This window comes from Musa acuminata, chromosome BXJ2-7, assembly GCF_036884655.1.
Source record: "Musa acuminata AAA Group cultivar baxijiao chromosome BXJ2-7, Cavendish_Baxijiao_AAA, whole genome shotgun sequence".
NCBI lineage: Eukaryota > Viridiplantae > Streptophyta > Magnoliopsida > Zingiberales > Musaceae > Musa > Musa acuminata.
In genome coordinates, this window is record NC_088344.1 from 5,747,020 (window position 1) to 5,764,255 (window position 17,236).

Genomic DNA, 17,236 nt, shown 5'->3' on the forward strand with positions numbered 1-17,236 from the left:
ACTTCAGTTTCGTTTAGTTCATCTGATCACAAATTGAGAATTCACAATTTATCAAGATTGCATAATTTTCTCTTATTGTCATGTACTCATGTTTTTGACTGGTAACTGTGATCCTATTTCATCACCGGAGCATATCATTCAAATTGGGTCATCCATTGAGACTTGATATGACATTGCATTCAATTTCATCACTTGGTTTTCTCGATTGATCCTGATTGTCTAATTTTTCATAAATCATGATCAAATTGCAGAGTCTTGACCTGATTCAGCCCACTTAATTTTATCAAGTCTGCATCTAATCAAGGTCTGTTCTCGATCCTCTTCTTCTTTCTAATTCTGCCCCGAATCGCCATATTAACTTAGGTGATATATTGATTAGATGCCATGCATGTGCTATTTCAAACTTACAAAGAAGTATTCAAGCTTTTCAACATGATTGCTATAAATGTCTGTACATAAAGAAGACATGCTTGTGATGTTTTCCAACAGGCTCCTAAATTTCAAAATATATGAATTCCATTGGTATGGATATTCTTTAAAAATTGCAACAAAAGCTTTTCTTTTGGCCAATCTGATATTGCTGTCTCTTTATTAAAAACCACAGATAAATTTCCTTCTCTAGCGTCCACCATTTATCAATCATCAAATTGGATCACCCAAGCAAGTAGCTGCTATTTCTTGGTGACGAGGGTTGGCTCCCTTGCTAGTTCTTTAATCAAAACCAAGCAACTTCTGCTGCAAGCAGACTCTGAACCAGGTGACTTCACAGGTTCATCTGAGCCAAATTTGAGGAGGCCACTTCTTGTAAACTGCAGTTCCACTGGACCACAGCCTCACATCCAAACATGCCCCCTTCTCACATGAAAGATCACATCTAGAAGCTTGATACAACTAAAAGACCAAGTAGGGATTTTACAGGATTCAAAGGACACAAACTATTTGAGCTCATACATTTCCATCACTAACGTGCTTGAAAGCATGAATATAAAAGTAGATACAAACAGATGCTGGATGCCCTCCACATATTGCCTGATGGCAATTTGTTTGTTTTCGTGGACCAGTAGACATCCATGCTCAATAATATCAAACAGTCCACAAAGGCTTACAAAGCAGTTTTACTTACACATTTTAATCATCTGTCTGCACATAAGACGGACTTAATCCATGTGCAACCCATGTCCAAACTATTGTTCAATGAGCATTGGTGCTGTGTATACGTTTAATGACGACCACAATAGTTGCCATGAGAGACAACATAAACAAAGATCTTAGTACGTCATCCAAGATATGCATGCTTCTTTCTGTTTCCACGCAATGAAAGAGCTCAACCACGAGATGAGTAATCTTATCAATAAGTCCCATAACTTTTGTTTTGATGTTATCCAAGATCCACCTCACAATTATTGTAGCAATGTCGCCGACTCCATTCAAGAGATCGTATTGGATGCTTCCGACTTCTACTTTACAACCTGTAAGAACATTTCAAGTTGAAACTTAAGCAAGATTAGCTCCAAAAAAATATTTATCTTGTCCGAAAGAGTCAGATCCATTGCCTAAACATAATTCATTAATTTCATCAGTCAATTTGTTAGAGATATTCTACCATATTTAAGAGAAGACAATGAAATGACAAATTTATTCACTCAAATCGATTACATCAAGCAACGTTGTACAACTATATAATGATTTTGCACCTTCATAAATAGAAAATTGATCAGCATGTGGTCTTTTATCTTGTTACAACATTATTTTCATTTAACAGTTTGCTTCTGGAAAAGGAGAAGATAGTGCTCCTAAATTGTAGAATTCGATATCAAAATCATGCAGCTGCATGAAGCTATGAACCAGTTTAAATAGTCCATCTTGTCTTGACTTACAACTTACAAGAAACATAGCAATCGAACTACAGACCAAGCTGAAAGTATGACTAACCTCCTACCAATGTATTGTTACTTTTATTCGAGTATATAAGAAAGAGTGTAATGAAGCAGAGTGATTGGCCATAGTGAAACATACTCAGTGGATACTAACCTTTGGAGTTGTCATTCTCTAGATAGAAAATTATTACATATAGCAAAGTCAGAATCTTCCCCGGAGTACAACAAAAATAGTAATGCAGGTACCAAGCATTGCATTGCAAAACAAAAATCTAATGCAAGAAATGTCCAACAAGTGTACGACTCAAAGTTGATGAGATATAAATTGGATAATAATCAAATACTCCTACGAGTAACAATTAGATCTATTCATAGAGTAAAGCAAGCATGAAGAAATATTGAAACAAGCAAAAGAGTCCCGATAGTTGCATGCATCATGTAGGTAGGTTAAATTAGAAAATTAAAAGAGACCTGAGAAGAAAGATTCCTTCAGGTCTTCAACTGCTGCATTTTTCATAATTGCCTCCCAGATAGCTTTATCAGTTGACAAGGATACAACAATCCTCTGCAAAAGCATAAGTAACATTTGGGTAAAATTAGACCTTGTTGCATTAATCAACAGAGAAAGTGGAAAGCCAAGGTTCTGTATAGAAATTGCAAATGGTAATCTTATTTACTTATTGTAGAATGAGGTGCTTATCAGAAACAATTTCAAGATTAATAAGTAGGTAGGACGTGCTATTGCATTTGGAAATTTCAGGCCGAAATTGACACCACGTAGGATCCAGTGGAGCAGGGGGCAGATCATAGTAAGTCCTTGTCTGAGTTAGTATCCCTTAAGATCAAACCTTGATTTCATATGCTCAGTTGTGCCACCAATTTGAGGTGTTACAGGCCCCCCATGTTGCTGCTGGAGCAGCCATCATATCATTGCATGAGTTGACTAAAGTGATCAGCTCATGATATTTGATGCAGTGTCATGTAACTTATGGAAGCTGTATGATGTTGATCTTGATCATATGTTCTTTTAAGATCAAGGATTCATGTGATAGCTGTGTGAGGCTCAACAAAAGTGACTCTTCTCCTCGGGGAGTGGCCAGTCACTTTACTAAATTGATGATTGCTGAATGAATAATTATGGAAATCTATTAACGAAAAGGACACCATTATATCTGATTGTATCTGGTCTCAGAATTAAAGACTGCTGAATGAATGATTATGTTTGGCCAATGGCTAGGTAACTATGTTGCTCCTTCTGTTATTCTTGTCTATTCTCCTTTCTTCTATAATTTGCATTTTTTGCCATTCATTGCCTTTATATCTCTTTATCTCTTGGATGCTTATCAATAAGTATAATTTTCTTATTCCCCCTATATATTTTCTACTTGTTCTTTCTCAATACAGCAGCAAGTTGGTAGTTTTTAAACCAATACAGCAGTGGTAATTGTATCTACTACCTGTCTAGAATTACCTTCTCAGGCCTTCAACCTATCCTTGTTCTACCAAATTGTTATTTAAGCTGAACCTAAAGAAAAAATCTTACTTTTGAGACCTTCATTATTCTATCTTCCAACAATAGGAGCATTGTATTCACATTCATCAAGAATGCTTTAATAGATAAACACATTGAAATATATGCTTTGGAAGATGAGCAATTGCATGACTGCAAAGTTGGCATTATGATTTGGAGTCTTACAAGAGCCAATTTTTTACCCCCAAAGGATGATGTGGATGAACAAGAATTTTTGAAATCTTCGAAAGAAGTGCATATTTCCATAGATCCAGGTATGAAAACCAAAAGAGGCTATGCAAAAAGATATAACGCAAGAGAAGGAACCAAGCATGAGAACAAGATGCACATTAGTAGTTTGATGAGAACTTCAACATAATATTGAGCTGCCATAGCATCCATGGATAGCAATGATGCAAGGAGAAGACAACAACGACAATGAGAGGAAGCAGAGGCTGAGGTGGCAGCAACACAGGTGATGGCTGCAAGGTGGAGGAAAGAGAGAGAAGGTTCTGTGTTGACAGCTTTCAACAACTTTCAAACTTGTTTTCAGCCATAGATTTTAAAACATAAAATAATTTACTATTTCCAACCAAACTAGACAAAATGGTTATATCCACATACCAATCCTCTATCGAACCGATAAATACCTGGTATACTTGGCATTTAAAACCTTATGTTGTGAATCATTCATCATGAATATATAAGTCAAGATCTTGTAAATACATGAGTTATGCATGATTTGAATTATACACGAGTCAAAGACATTGGCAAAGATATTCAGAGCATCATCTAACCACTTTTAATGCAGAAAATAACAGTCGAGCTCCCGAGATAGAAATTATGCTCTAATATGGACAAGCGGATAAATGATATGGCTACTATTTTCAACCAATAGAGACTCAATGCATGAAGCCTAGTTAGCTCGGATATGATGAAATGCCAACTAGATCCACCATGTCAACATGGCATCTAAAGGAATATGACTTCATTAGGCCACTTAGTATTCTATAATGATGACAGTTACAAAGCCAACACTATATAAAGGGACCTCTCTATGTATGTTTTTATTCTGAGCTAACTAACCAAATAAACCAACATGACTTTTTCTGCTCGTAAGACACTGAACCATCAGAGGGGTTTTTCTGACACATCCTCGACATAGTCTTTTGCTAGATGGGCATGAGTCTTTTGCACCTGTGAGAGAAATCCCCCCTCGACTGAGTAGACTCCGACCACATCCCTCAAGACGAACTTTTCCCCTCTTACAAACATGACAAACACTCGGAAAACAGGTTATATTGGATCAATTTTGCTATGTCGAGTTGGTGACCATATCAACACACATGGAGGATTAGGTTCACATGTGAAGCATAATAGCCTAATGGCAGAACAGTTTCCTCCACACGATGACCAACTCTATGCAAACAAATACTTTGTTTAATAACTGAATATTTATGCTCCAAACTCCAAAGTAGCCTGAACGGTGTTCACTGAAATGGTGGTCTCCAGTTTTAACAATAATTTCATTGTCCTTATGATTAAATTAACTAGATGATCCTTAATTGATTTAATTTTACATCCAAACTTGAACCAATTAGGTCACCAACATGATTAATGACTAATTTGGAGATCATATTATGTGGTCTATGATTTTATTAGAACTCCAACAATCCTGATTTCTAACTACCTTTGTGGAATCGAGATCCAATTTCAATACTGACCTCATGTTGGCTGTTCGGTATCACATCAGGACATCCTTAACTATCCGACCTCAATCATCATTAGACAAATTTCATCAACATGGCCTATGAAAGCATCATTGTAACTTTAATCACCTAATTGTCATATATAGGGGAGAGACAAGGAGAAACAAAATTTGCCAATGTTTAACTTGCAAATATATTAGTAATAACGTGCATTACAATCCAATGGCAACAAATGCTTCCAGTATTCATCCATCACAGAAGACAAGAAAAGAAATAAAGATCGATGAGAAGATGCAAACACACTGTAGGTTCACAATCCATTGATGATTAAGCTATCCAAAGAGTTAGAAAAGCATGTGATTACCTACTATCATCATATTTTATCAACAGGGAATAAGGAACAAGAAAAAAACTAATGGCTTCCATTTGGGACTGGGTATGATGAAATGGAAATTCTAGCAAAAATCTATCTTCTTTTCTTTTTTCCTTTTCTTTCTCTTGAGGAAAATAAGGAAGTAAAGTTGACCAGACAATTCAGAAATCAGATGACTCATAAAAAGCGAGATGATATAAATAAGTACTATAAAAGTTTTGTGTGACAAACATGAATCAGTATATCAATAGAAGGAATGGAAACATGGAAGATAGACATGGCCAGCGTAAATATGCAACTAGGAAAGCTGGAACAGAAAGAGGAGATTCCATTTATTACCCGGAGATCAGGATTTGTCTGTAATAAATTGAATAAATTGAGAATTTTTTGTTGTCCTTGAGAGTAGAATTCTTTTAGACTGCTAAGCTGCATTGCCTTCTCGACATGAAGCTGTAGTGCATGCCTATCGGATTCCTTTTCAGCAAGTTTGCTTGTCATTTCAGATGAAATTGATACATTATTCACAGCTTTCTTGTCCAAAGAAGGTCCAATTTCAGAAGCATGAACAAATGTCCCCAGAACAAATACTCTACAAGCAATACTGAGATTAGTCAAAACTAAGTCATACAGAATGTTTCATGAAATTCTTCAACCTAATTATGAAAGAACTTGACAAGGAGAAAAACGATGTATGCAGCCGAGATTTATCTCCTTTTCTGCTAGTTCATAGCTGAAATAATTACCACTTCAATAGGAAGACACTATTTACTTACCAAAACAACTATGAGTCATCTTTTGTTGCTAGACCCTCCTCATAGAGAAAATCAATAAGCATTAATAACACTCCATCTATAGAAATCCTCAGCCAATATCCTTTTTTTTTATTATCATGTTACTGTTTTCCCATTGACAATACTAGATTGTCTTTCAAAGTTCAAATTTTACATGTAATTGGTTGTGAATGAGATCATAAGGAGCTTAAATCTTGATTTCAAGATTCACGAAGAACCAGCATACATGGGTTTGACTATTCGAAGTAATGCTGAACATTGACTAAGAACAAAAGAAACCTGTATGAGATCCACCAATTACAAAAACTAGTCATCAACCACCTACCACAAAATTGAGTTGAAGAAAAAACTGAATATGTTTCCAAGTTTAATTACAGATTATACGATAATATAGAAGAGACAGGAATCAGCTATGCATGGACTTCATGTTAAAGGTAAACCATGAGCATGACATTACACAAGAGAGGGGAAAAGATGAATAAGTGAAGCAGTTATCTTCAGACTTCATAAGTCTACAGCTGTGAATATATGTAAAAAACAAAAAGAAAGTATCATAACAGAACAAGTATCATCAGAATTTGTTGTTAAGTTATTTTCAGACTTCTTAAATCGACAACCGACAAGATATGTAAAAGACAAAAAGAAAGCATCATAATAGAACAGGTATCATCATAATTTGTTGAATCCATTTTTTCAATTATTTCATTAAATTACAACAGTGTGGTACCTACAAGAGATAACTGTAGACTGAGTTGAGATCAGAGATATTAGTAAAGACAACTAATGGGTACAAGAAAAGCAATGGTGAAAAGAAATGAAGATACAGTACGAATTATCACTACAGGGGAATTTTCATTATCACCGCAACATCCCGAAGATTCACTTGAGAATTTCTAGCTGATAAAAGAGAATGCCCCTAATTTTAGTCATATACAAGCTGTAGGTCTCATCTTATCCCAGCAATTATTTGTTTCGGCCTATCACATATCATCAATCCAACAATATTGTCAATAGAAACCATAAAGCAGATTGCTTATATTAACAGTACAGCTCCCTGCCTCTGTCCACTCCAGATCTAACCTTTACCGATCATTTAATCGCACCATCTGTCAGTTGTAAGTGCTCTCATCTACAATACGGTAAGTCAAGCTACTTACTGCTTAAGGATGGATAACGCCGCCTCGGTCTCCTCCTCGGAAGGGGGGAGCTCGAAGACAGGGCGTAAAGACAGAGGAGTCCCGCTGTCGCAGCTGGCCACCATCGACGAGTCGGAAGCGGAGCGAGGAGAAGCTTTGGTGGGTTTCGACCCAGCCATTCCCAGGAGGACGTCTTTTCCGACGAGATGGTCGCACTCCTCAGCGCCCACTCCGTTGGCACGGCCCATGGATCGCGGTCTGTTGCCTCCGGTCACTGCGGAATCCACCGGACACAGAGCTTTACTCTTTATCTTCTTATTCTTCTCAATCAGTGCTCGTGGAGTGGGCATATTATTTTCACAAGAAAATTACTATATTATCCCTAACATAATATCGCTCGATTTCCAAATGGCAGCAATTAATTGCCAATTAGAAGAAATGAGCCGATTGAAATATCTTAATAAATGATAATTGAAATATTATTATTATTATTTTTGAAAGAAATTTTTATTACATCAAATGATATTATTATTTATATAATAATGCACTAACTAATTGAAATATCTTAATAAAAACTGTCATTATGACATAGATTTATTTTCTAGAAATATTATAATGCAAGTCTACTTTGATCGGCATAAACGACCAAACATATGGAATCCGCTGATGACTACTATAATTAGATACATTTTCGTCCACCACTCACTAATTTTATGTTTTTTCCGGTTTTACTTCGTTCATATATAATTATTATTATTGTTATTATTACTCGAAGTCTCCGTCATTTAACGATCGTTTACTTTTCGTCGACTCGTATGTAACGTCGGAGGCCAACGAGTCAACGAACGTTTGAGAACGTCTCGCTTGTGGCGATGATCATCACCGTCTGATCGATTAAGCTGTTTCTCTCATCGGACGTTTGAGAACGTCCTGCGAGCGCAAGAACCGTAAACCGCCGCTGTATAAGGTCGTGGGAAGAATACGGGGTTCCAAGAGATTGCTTTTGGTTGTTGGTTTCCTTGTTCGAGAAAGAGAGGAGAAAAGAGAGATGGATGCGTTCTTCAAATCCGGCAGCTGGAGTCACGAATCGCTCAAAAATTTCCGGCAGATCACTCCCGCTGTCCAAAACCACCTCAAGCTGGTCCGGATCAAATCCCCCTTTCCGTTGATGTTTGTCTTGGTTAATTTGATGGTTTTCTCTTGTTTTTGAGATGTTTTTTTTTTCTGCCCCTTGTTTTTCTCGTTTGGGCTTTTGTTTTTGATGGATCCACTTGATTTTCTTTTTAGGGTTTTTTTTGGATTCGTGTTGGTTCTTCTGAGAATGATTATTTCTTCGTCGATGTTTGTTTTTTTTTTTTTATGCTCTCTTCTTTGTTGGAATTTGATCTGAACTTTGACTTCGTTTTTGGGGGGATTGGAATGTAGGTGTACTTGACGCTATGTTGTGCACTCGCGGCATCGGCGGCAGGAGCTTATCTGCACATTCTTATGAACCTTGGTGGCTTGTTGACCACGCTTGGCTGCCTCGGGAGCATCATGTGGTTGCTGTCGACGCCGCAGTATGAAGAGGTGAACCATGCCTTGTTCTTCTTTCCGTTCCCAAATCAACTTGCTTTCATGTTCAGGTTCATGATTCTTTTCAGCACACAAGTGATACAGCCCATTGTTTTGCTTCTATCTGTTTAGGGAAAGAGGTTTGGCCTTCTGATGGCCGCTGCTGCCTTGGAAGGGGCTTCCATTGGTCCTCTTATTCGGCTTGCTGTCGACTTCGACACGAGGTACTGTTGTTTGTGTCGAACATGGGATATAAGTACAGATTAGTTATTTGTGCCTCTTTTTTCCTGGTTCAGTAAATTGCATCGAACTGTACGTTTTGCTTGACATTTTTCAGCTCTTTTAGCATCTTCTACGAAGCATGACTATGCCTATTATCCATTTTTGGTCTTTTTCACTGGGCTTCAATGGTCTTTCAATCAACCTATTTGTCCATTATGTTATTTCTATAAGTGACTGCAAGTGTTATTTAGTTTTGTCTGCTAAGTTAGACATTAGTGTATCTCACTTAATTAGATGAATCTGTTTTTCGGCCCAGATTGTACCAATAGGAAAAGGTTGTGAGCAAGAGAACAGTGTAGATGGATGTAAAAGATATGGTTGTAAATTAGTTCATCATCTTGGAATGCATACAGTGATAGCTTAGTTTCAATGTGTTCATACTTCTACTGAACATTTGTACCATTGATGTGATTTTTTTTAACCCCTTCTTTAAAACTACGGAAGACCAGTGAAGTTGTCGGACTTTTTAGAACTAATTTGCCAGTAATTATGCTTATTCTTCTTCTTAATATGGAACAGTCAATTTTGTTTTTTAAATGTCCAATGCCTATTCTGGATTTTATCTGGATACAAGTTTGTCAAACCAGGTATGCAGTTTCTTTTATGATCTACAATTGTTGATCTCCTGCAAGTGTCGTGTTTTAAATTGGTTAGCCATCCATCATTCATTGTTAAGAAAACCAATAGCATGAAAGGATGAACTGACTTAAAACGTAACTTGAAACATGCATTATATTGTTCAGGCACTAAAACAGTGTTGCATGGTTTTCAAGTCTTTTAACTCTGTAGGGACTAGGGAGGGTCGATGTACATAGACAATCTTACTCATGCAAGTAGAGAGGCTGTTTCTGTGCTGTTGTATTTAGGCAGTATGACTTTTACTTTATATATTGGTCATGCCAGTCCGTCAGGGCATGGTTTTCATGAAGCTTATTTTAGTCATGCTAGAAAAATAAGCATGTGACTTATTGTATTATTACAATAAATTCCATCTCAAGCAGACACAAAAAATTTAATCTTTCTTGCCCTTCCAAAATCTGACCACAATCTTGATGGCCTTAGTTGCATATGGTTTCTTGAGTTTTCTATGGCTGTTACAAATTTCTGGATGACAGCATATTATAAAAAATGATATATTTGTTAGTGGATGCTGTAAAATGACACATAATGTACACAAATTTTTATCAAAATTTTTTTTTTATTGTGTTGGCATGGACATGGAAATGATCTTGTGGCTAGGTGACACATGAATTCATATAGGACTCTTTAACTTTTTTGTTTTCCCATGTATCAAAATGGTACCAAACCCATGCCCGATCATAGCCAGCATGTTGTACCTGTTTCTTTTAAAGATGTAGCAGAGCTCATGATTGGTGCCTCTTCTCTGTGGTTTACACCCAATGCTAAAACCGCAGTGGTGTCCTGCTGTACCCTTATGACACATGACATAGGTATATCACATTGTTTACTAGTATTTTGTGTCTTTGAAGGCTGTCCGAGGGCGCGTTTGGGAACACATTTATATTTTTGAAGTGTATTTGGAGAAAGGGGTTTGAGGGGATGTGTAGTTGTAGAATACTTTAAATGTTTGGTAAACAATAAATAAAAATTATATTTTAAAAATGCATTGGCGTAAGCATTGTTTGGTAAAATTATACTTTAGAAGTTCATTGGAATTATGTGACAAATTTACCCTTCTAATATTTTTAATATTTATTCAAAAGTTATAAAAAAATTTGTATAGCCCAGATATATAATAAATAAATAATATAATCATATAAGTGAATGTGGTAGAAATCGAGAGAAAGGGGGAGGAAATGAGGGTTATGGTTTCTATTATAAAATAGCAATCTTGTTATTTTAGATAATGCCATAGAGTATTTTGATAATTTATAAATTTTTATTAGCATCCACAAATGTTGAAATGCTAATGCTACCCTAAGGTAGGGTCAGCATTTGAGCATTTGCAATGAACATCCATGCCAAATGCAATTTGAAAAAAAATTTATCTCAATTCACATTTAAAATATGCATTGGACTCTCAATGTGCATTTGAAATGTATTCCCAAATGCACCCTAAATTTTAATTTATCAATGAATATATATATATATAACCCTATTTCAATTTGGTCCATTATTCAATGAACTTATAACTTTGCTGTAATATTGTCCTCTCGTTAGGAGACATCATTGTCATATCTCCTAAATTTACAAATTCCTTTTGGATGTACAACTTAATCAAAGTTAACTCTTTCTAACAGCATACTTATCACCGCTTTTGTGGGGACTGCACTCGCATTCGGATGTTTCTCAGGAGCAGCCATTGTAGCTAAGAGGAGGGAGTTCCTTTACTTGGGTGGCTTGCTATCATCTGGGCTCTCTGTCCTCCTATGGCTGCAGTTTGCTGGTTCCATCTTTGGACAATCTACTGCTATGTTCAAGGTCGAGGTAGGTTTCTAAATTCTAGCACAAAAGGAAAGACACTGCAGAAGTTATTGCCATGTTTTGTCCCTGTCTAATTCAGTTCTGCTCATGTCTTCTTTCCCAGATTTACTTTGGCCTGTTGGTATTTCTCGGATACATGGTGTTTGACACCCAAGAGATCATAGAGAGAGCCCACCATGGCGATCGAGACTATCTGAAACATGCACTGACCCTCTTTACAGATTTTCTTGCAGTTTTTGTTCGTATTCTCGTCATCATGGTAATCCAAATTCACCTTAGCTTTCCTCTCCAATGTCAAAGTTGATTGTTTTGTTCTGTTTTGATTTACTTTTGTTTTCTTGTGCAGTTGAAAAATGCATCTGATAAGTCCGAGGAGAAGAAAAGAAAGAAGAGATCATAGATCCTATCATTTTCATGCATATAGTTGCTTCTGCGTTACAGCTCCTCCTGTTCCTTTATCCTGCGTGGTATGAATCGTTAGTCGTCTGTCTCTGATAAATGTGTCTCGCGTGCATGTCTTACAAAACGTTTCTATAGTAACCGGCGATGTTTGTAAGGATGTGTTTGTGTTTTCAAGCTCTATAGAACTACCACTTGTAAGTTTCACTTGCGCCGTATGTTGCAATAAAACTCGTGAATGATAATAATGGATACTTGTTCTACAATTATCTTATGTGTTCGAAATCGAAACGGTAGGATACTTGATCTTAATCCTATGTACTTATCCGAGCACATAAATCCAATTCGGATACCAATATTTCTTCATGAATTCGACCAAAATACATACAGCAGGCGTCTGGAAAACATCTAAACCACTAGCATCTCAAATTCACCATGGTTTGATGGGCCGAGATGTTATCCAACGGTAGCATCACCTCCATCTCGGTACCCAAAGAACCTAAATATTTCTTTATATGAGGACAAGGTTGAAGAAAGAGACAAATGCTTCCCAATAAATCCGAGAAGCAACAACACCAGCAAGAGCATGATTGTTGTTTCACGTGGGATTGGTGCTTCACCGGAGCTGACCAACACTGCATTATCTCTGTCTCTGGCCTCAACCGCATAAAGGTCAAACAGCTAGCGTTTGAACCCGCCGATAAGGAGACAAGCTGGTCCACACTCCCTTCTCTCCTTTTCTTGCTTCTAATTTCCACAACTTAATGATAGGAAGAACAAGCAGACATGACATGTCACAGAAGAATTATGATCATCTTCATCTGTTTGGATCTAACACACAAATAGTTGTCATCTCCACAGAATTCCTATTCCTCTGGAAAGAGACTGACAGTGGAAGAAATCGGTTTCACTTGTTCTTCAATCCAGTTATATTCTATCAAATCTGTGGATGATCTCTCGGAGTGTAGCAAATAGGGGTACTTGAAATAAATCCAAGGCAGGTAAATTTACTCAGTCTTCAGAGTAAGTTAGGAGCATATGTGACAGTGAAGATAGGTAACTTGAGAAAAAATAAAAAAGAAAATTGAACACACACTGACAGGAAACTGTTCACAGTGACATTCATGTTTTTGGTTTCACCTCAAAATTAAAACAGACAATGGCATGTTTGATGCTTGCAACAGACTCTTTAATACAGAAACACTAGCACAGGGTGTTCCGGATAATACAACTAGGTCACTGATAAATGCCATCGACGGTCAAATCACATTTACAATCAAGTAACTAGATCTCTAATCCCTCTCCGACAAGCAGTCAAAGTGCCAATGGCATCTCACTATGTTGATCTGAGGATCACTCGAGCATTCTCCGGATTAGGCTTTAGATCTCCACAGTTGGAGCGGAAGAACTGCAGAAACACCAGCACTTCTAGTTGTCTTTTGATTCGAGGAGCATCTCGACTACTTTCTTCATCTTTGGCCGTTTCGCTGGCGTCTTATCGGTGCAGAGCATGGCAACCTTCAAAACACCAAGCATTTGCTTCCTCCAAGCGAACGAGAATGTGCTGAGCCTTGCATCCATAATCTGCTCCGGGGTCTCACCCCTCTCCGATGCATTATGAACCCATTTGACCAGATCCATCCCCTCTCCAAAGACCTCATCAACTGGCAGTTTGGATGTTAAGATCTCAAGCAACACTACCCCAAAGCTATAGACATTTCCAGAGACAGTGACTTGCATTGTGTAGGCATATTCTGATAGAAAAGGAAGCATCATGACAGATGCAAATGCATCAGTACTATGCAAATTCAATAAATGACTCTAAGGAGGAATAGAACGAAAAGAATGTGAGAGTTGACCTGGAGGTATGTAACCGAAGGATCCTGCCACTGCACTGATACTAGCAGTTCCTTTTGATGGGTCCAACAGCTTGGAAATCTCTATCTCCTCAATCAGAGGGTTAAAATGGGAATCCAAGAATATGTTGCTTGATGAAATGTCCAAATGGATGATGGCAATATGGTGAAGAAAAGCTAATCCTTCGGCAACTCCAATAGCTATAGACAGCCTTCTTGGCCAGTCTGGCTCATACTCAGCCTGTACTGTGCCATGAAGAAGTTCCGCTAGTGTTCCATTAGGCATGTGATGATGAAGCAACAGTGCCACATCCTCGTAGATCACATAGCCAATCGGCCGCATCAAATTGGCATGGCAAAGATTTCCAAGCCTCTCGAGTTCTCTGATCATTTTGTTCTGGTGGTGAGTCACAGTTTTGTCCACAGATTTCAGCCTCCTCACTGAAACTATGAGGCCTGAAGGCATAACGGCCTTATACACAGTACTGAACGTTCCACTGCTTATCTTACTTGCATCCTCCATCGTTGCTTTGACGACACTTTCGAAGTCTATGGCTTGTTTCAAGTTCTCTATGAACACATTTCCAGCTGCTATCTGCGGACGAGGCACAACTACGTCCCCTGCAACTTTAGCAGCCTTGGCATCCATCTCTTGTTTCTCTCTTAGCATGAAGAAGCCAACAACAACAGATACCATAGTGAAAACAGTCAAACCAGAACCAACTACCGCGAGAATTATCTTGTATGAGACCTTGTGGTGGTCCGAATCATAGTCAGAACCGAAAAGAGTTCCACAATCTGAATTCAGCGGATCACCACATAATCCTTCATTGCCTAGAAAGCTCGAACGAGGACTCTTTTGAAATGGTCCAAAAATCGGTATTTGGCCTCTTAGCTGGTTGTTTGAGAAATTAACCTCAATCAAACTCAGCATGCCTTTGAGTTCTAGTGGAATACATCCAGAAAGTTGATTGTTGGAGACGTCTAACTCGACCAGCTTATCAAGCTTCCCCAACTCTCGAGGAACTTGGCCCCAGAGACGATTGAAGCTAAGGTTGAGAGCAATCTGCAAGTTCTTGATCTTACCAATCTCGGGTGGGATGACACCGGAAAGGTAGTTGCTCCCTAGCTGTAGCTCGAGCAGCCTGTTACAATTGCCGATCCCTCGAGGTATCTCCCGGCTAATGGAGTTATGGTCCAGAAGCAGGAACTGCAACCTCGACATGTTGCAGAGGTCCTCTGGCAAGCTTCCATTGAATCGGTTGTAGCTCAAATCAAGCTTACTAAGATTCCTGCACCGGAGCATGGACTTGGGGAACTCACCCCCGAGACTGTTGCCAGAGACGATGAATTCTTGCAGGTTCTTGAGCTGCCCGAGGTTGTCGGGGACAGTCCCCGTGAGACCATTGTAGGCCAAGTTCAAGAGGGTGAGGTTCGAGCACTGTGCAAACTCCGGCGGAATCTCGCCCGACAGGCGATTGTTGTCTGCCTCGAAGTACGTGAGGCTGCTAATGTTGCCGATGGAGAAGGGAATGCTTCCGACCAGCTCATTGTTCCCAATCCGAAAATTGGAGAGGCCTTGGCAGTTCCCGATCGACGCAGGAAGGCTGCCGTTCAATCTGTTCAAGGTCAGCACCAGAACTTCCAAGTTCCCCGACCGGAAAATGCTATCGGGAATCCCTCCTTCGAGCTGGTTGGAATGCAGGTTGAGCACCTTAAGCTGGGAGATGGAACCCAGATTTCTGGGAATAACACCAACTAAGATGTTCTCGTACGCGGAGAAGACTCTCAGATCAGCGAGGTCTCCGACCCAACCGGGGATGCGGCCGCTGAGCTTGTTTCCAGAAATCTGCAGCTCCTGCAACCTGGCTAGGTTCCTTAGTTCATCAGGCACTTCATCCAGGAGCACGTTATTGGAAAGGTTCAGCGATCTGAGGTCCTTGAGGCCGCCCAGAGAAGAAGGAATCCTGTCCTCGAACCTGTTCATGGACAGATCGAGGAACTGGAGCGCTTCCAGACTCCCGAGAGACGGAGGAATGGCCCCGCGGAACGAGTTGCCGGAGAGGTCTAAGCGCTTCAAAGAACGGAGCTGGGAGACGAGGGAGATGTTACCTTGGAGGTTGCGATGGGGCAACTCGAGCGCCTCCACGGGACGGTCCGCGCCGCCGCCGCAGGTGACGCCGCGCCACGCGCAGTAACCGGAACTGTCGGAATCCCATCCCGCCACCGCGAGCTCCTGTTGGAGGGCCGCCATGGTAGCCTGGTCAGCCAGCTGAGCTGCGGCTGGTGGGCGGCTGGTGAGCAGCAGGTGGGTGGCCATGACGAGAGAGAAGAAGACATGGCAGCACCGAAGGCTACTGACCGCTAACATCTCACTGGATTTCCCTTAGGATCTACGAAGCTCCAGTCGGGCAATTCCAAGCTTCCCACTCAGGAACTCAAAGAGCCACAGCAGGACAGAAGACCCAATACCTCTTTATCTTTCCCTTTCAATCCCAGCAGAAAAGCCAGAATCTGTCTGCTTAAATCTCTCGCACTTGGACTCCAAATCCCACCACATTTAGCACACACATCTCCATCAACTACAGAATATATGCCACATTGGTGGAAGAACAAATCATTGCTTAAATTCCCTGACAGCCTCTACAGCAAAACTTAGAGAGAGAGAGAGAGATGAGGGGTTTCAGGAATCCACCAGAGTTTAAGTTGCTCTGATCACAAGATCACAAGCCTCTCGTGTCCATCCGTGACAGGAATAGTTTGTGGGGAAGCAGCAAGGACTGAGACTGCTGTAGCAGACATGACCTCCAGCCCCATCACCCTATTTTTTTCTCTCTCCTACTTTACTCTCCTGCACAGTTTGCTGAGGCCGGAGTTAATTAAGCTCAGATTCTTCTGCGTCGCTAATGATGCAGAGGCCTCCTCCTCTCTTTCTTTAATTGATGAGGAAAGGCGAAAGGAACAGTGAGTTGTACCTTGTACTCATGGCGCCCCATCGCTGGGCGCCATGAGTGTGTCATTTGACTCTTCCCAGGGCACAAACCCCCCTTTCTTTTTTCCTCTGGTTAAGGCAACCTTCCGTTGAATCGATGGCATACGGGGGGTCCTTCGACCTTTTTCTTCGATCTTTCTTCTCCGGAGAGTACGGCTCACCACTTGCTACAGATGTGTTCTGCCTCGGGCTTGTACAAACGTATGGTTGCCCTCTTCGCTTTGTGCTCGATAATAGATTAAGCACATCCCACAATGCATTAAATACTAATTGGCAACAGAGTTCATGGTAAGACACGGACATATGTCAGTG

The 17,236-nt window shown here is 39.7% G+C and overlaps 3 protein-coding genes across 4 annotated transcripts; 1 reads left to right on the forward strand and 2 right to left on the reverse strand.

The window, feature by feature from the left end:
- Positions 1–926: 926 nt before the first annotated feature.
- LOC103990376 (uncharacterized) lies at positions 927–7,722 on the reverse strand. Its single transcript, XM_009409486.3, has 4 exons — positions 7,418–7,722; positions 5,809–6,058; positions 2,349–2,442; positions 927–1,469 (listed from the first exon to the last, which is right to left on the reverse strand). The coding sequence occupies exons 1-4, from the start codon at positions 7,642–7,644 to the stop codon at positions 1,192–1,194; spliced, it is 849 nt and encodes a 282-aa protein (XP_009407761.2). The 5' UTR covers positions 7,645–7,722; the 3' UTR covers positions 927–1,191.
- A 656-nt stretch (positions 7,723–8,378) lies between these two features.
- LOC135616837 (bax inhibitor 1-like) lies at positions 8,379–12,342 on the forward strand. The gene is made up of 6 exons (XM_065116507.1): positions 8,379–8,537; positions 8,822–8,965; positions 9,083–9,174; positions 11,494–11,680; positions 11,781–11,936; positions 12,024–12,342. Exons 1-6 carry the CDS (start codon positions 8,445–8,447, stop codon positions 12,075–12,077), a joined length of 726 nt encoding a protein of 241 aa, XP_064972579.1. The 5' UTR covers positions 8,379–8,444; the 3' UTR covers positions 12,078–12,342.
- Positions 12,343–13,172: 830 nt separating this feature from the next.
- LOC135616834 (leucine-rich repeat receptor-like tyrosine-protein kinase PXC3) lies at positions 13,173–17,202 on the reverse strand. 2 transcript variants are annotated; one of them, XM_065116503.1, is made up of 3 exons: positions 16,908–17,202; positions 13,936–16,783; positions 13,173–13,830 (listed from the first exon to the last, which is right to left on the reverse strand). In XM_065116503.1, the coding sequence occupies exons 2-3, from the start codon at positions 16,301–16,303 to the stop codon at positions 13,505–13,507; spliced, it is 2,694 nt and encodes an 897-aa protein (XP_064972575.1). In that variant the 5' UTR covers positions 16,304–16,783; positions 16,908–17,202; the 3' UTR covers positions 13,173–13,504. The 2 variants fall into 2 exon arrangements, with proteins under 2 accessions (XP_064972575.1, XP_064972574.1); XM_065116502.1 differs by having other exon boundaries at positions 13,936–17,202.
- Between the last annotated feature and the right edge of the window lie 34 nt (positions 17,203–17,236).

What these genes read in the sequence shown, in the direction of transcription:
- LOC135616837 (XM_065116507.1), top strand. Translation starts at nt 8,445, where the DNA reads ATGGATGCGTTCTTCAAATCCGGCAGCTGGAGTCACGAATCGCTCAAA. An exon ending in CGACGCCGCAGTATGAAGAG is followed by an intron (nt 8,966 to 9,082) that starts GTGAACCATGCC and finishes CTATCTGTTTAG; the next exon opens with GGAAAGAGGTTTGGCCTTCT. An exon ending in CTGCTATGTTCAAGGTCGAG is followed by an intron (nt 11,681 to 11,780) that starts GTAGGTTTCTAA and finishes CTTCTTTCCCAG; the next exon opens with ATTTACTTTGGCCTGTTGGT.
- LOC135616834 (XM_065116503.1), bottom strand. Translation starts at nt 16,303, where the DNA reads ATGTTAGCGGTCAGTAGCCTTCGGTGCTGCCATGTCTTCTTCTCTCTC. An exon ending in CTTCGGTTACATACCTCCAG is followed by an intron (nt 13,831 to 13,935) that starts GTCAACTCTCAC and finishes CTTTTCTATCAG; the next exon opens with AATATGCCTACACAATGCAA.
- LOC103990376 (XM_009409486.3), bottom strand. Translation starts at nt 7,644, where the DNA reads ATGGGCCGTGCCAACGGAGTGGGCGCTGAGGAGTGCGACCATCTCGTC. An exon ending in AGACAAATCCTGATCTCCGG is followed by an intron (nt 2,443 to 5,808) that starts GTAATAAATGGA and finishes ATGCTTTTGCAG; the next exon opens with AGGATTGTTGTATCCTTGTC. An exon ending in GAAGGAATCTTTCTTCTCAG is followed by an intron (nt 1,470 to 2,348) that starts GTCTCTTTTAAT and finishes ATGTTCTTACAG; the next exon opens with GTTGTAAAGTAGAAGTCGGA.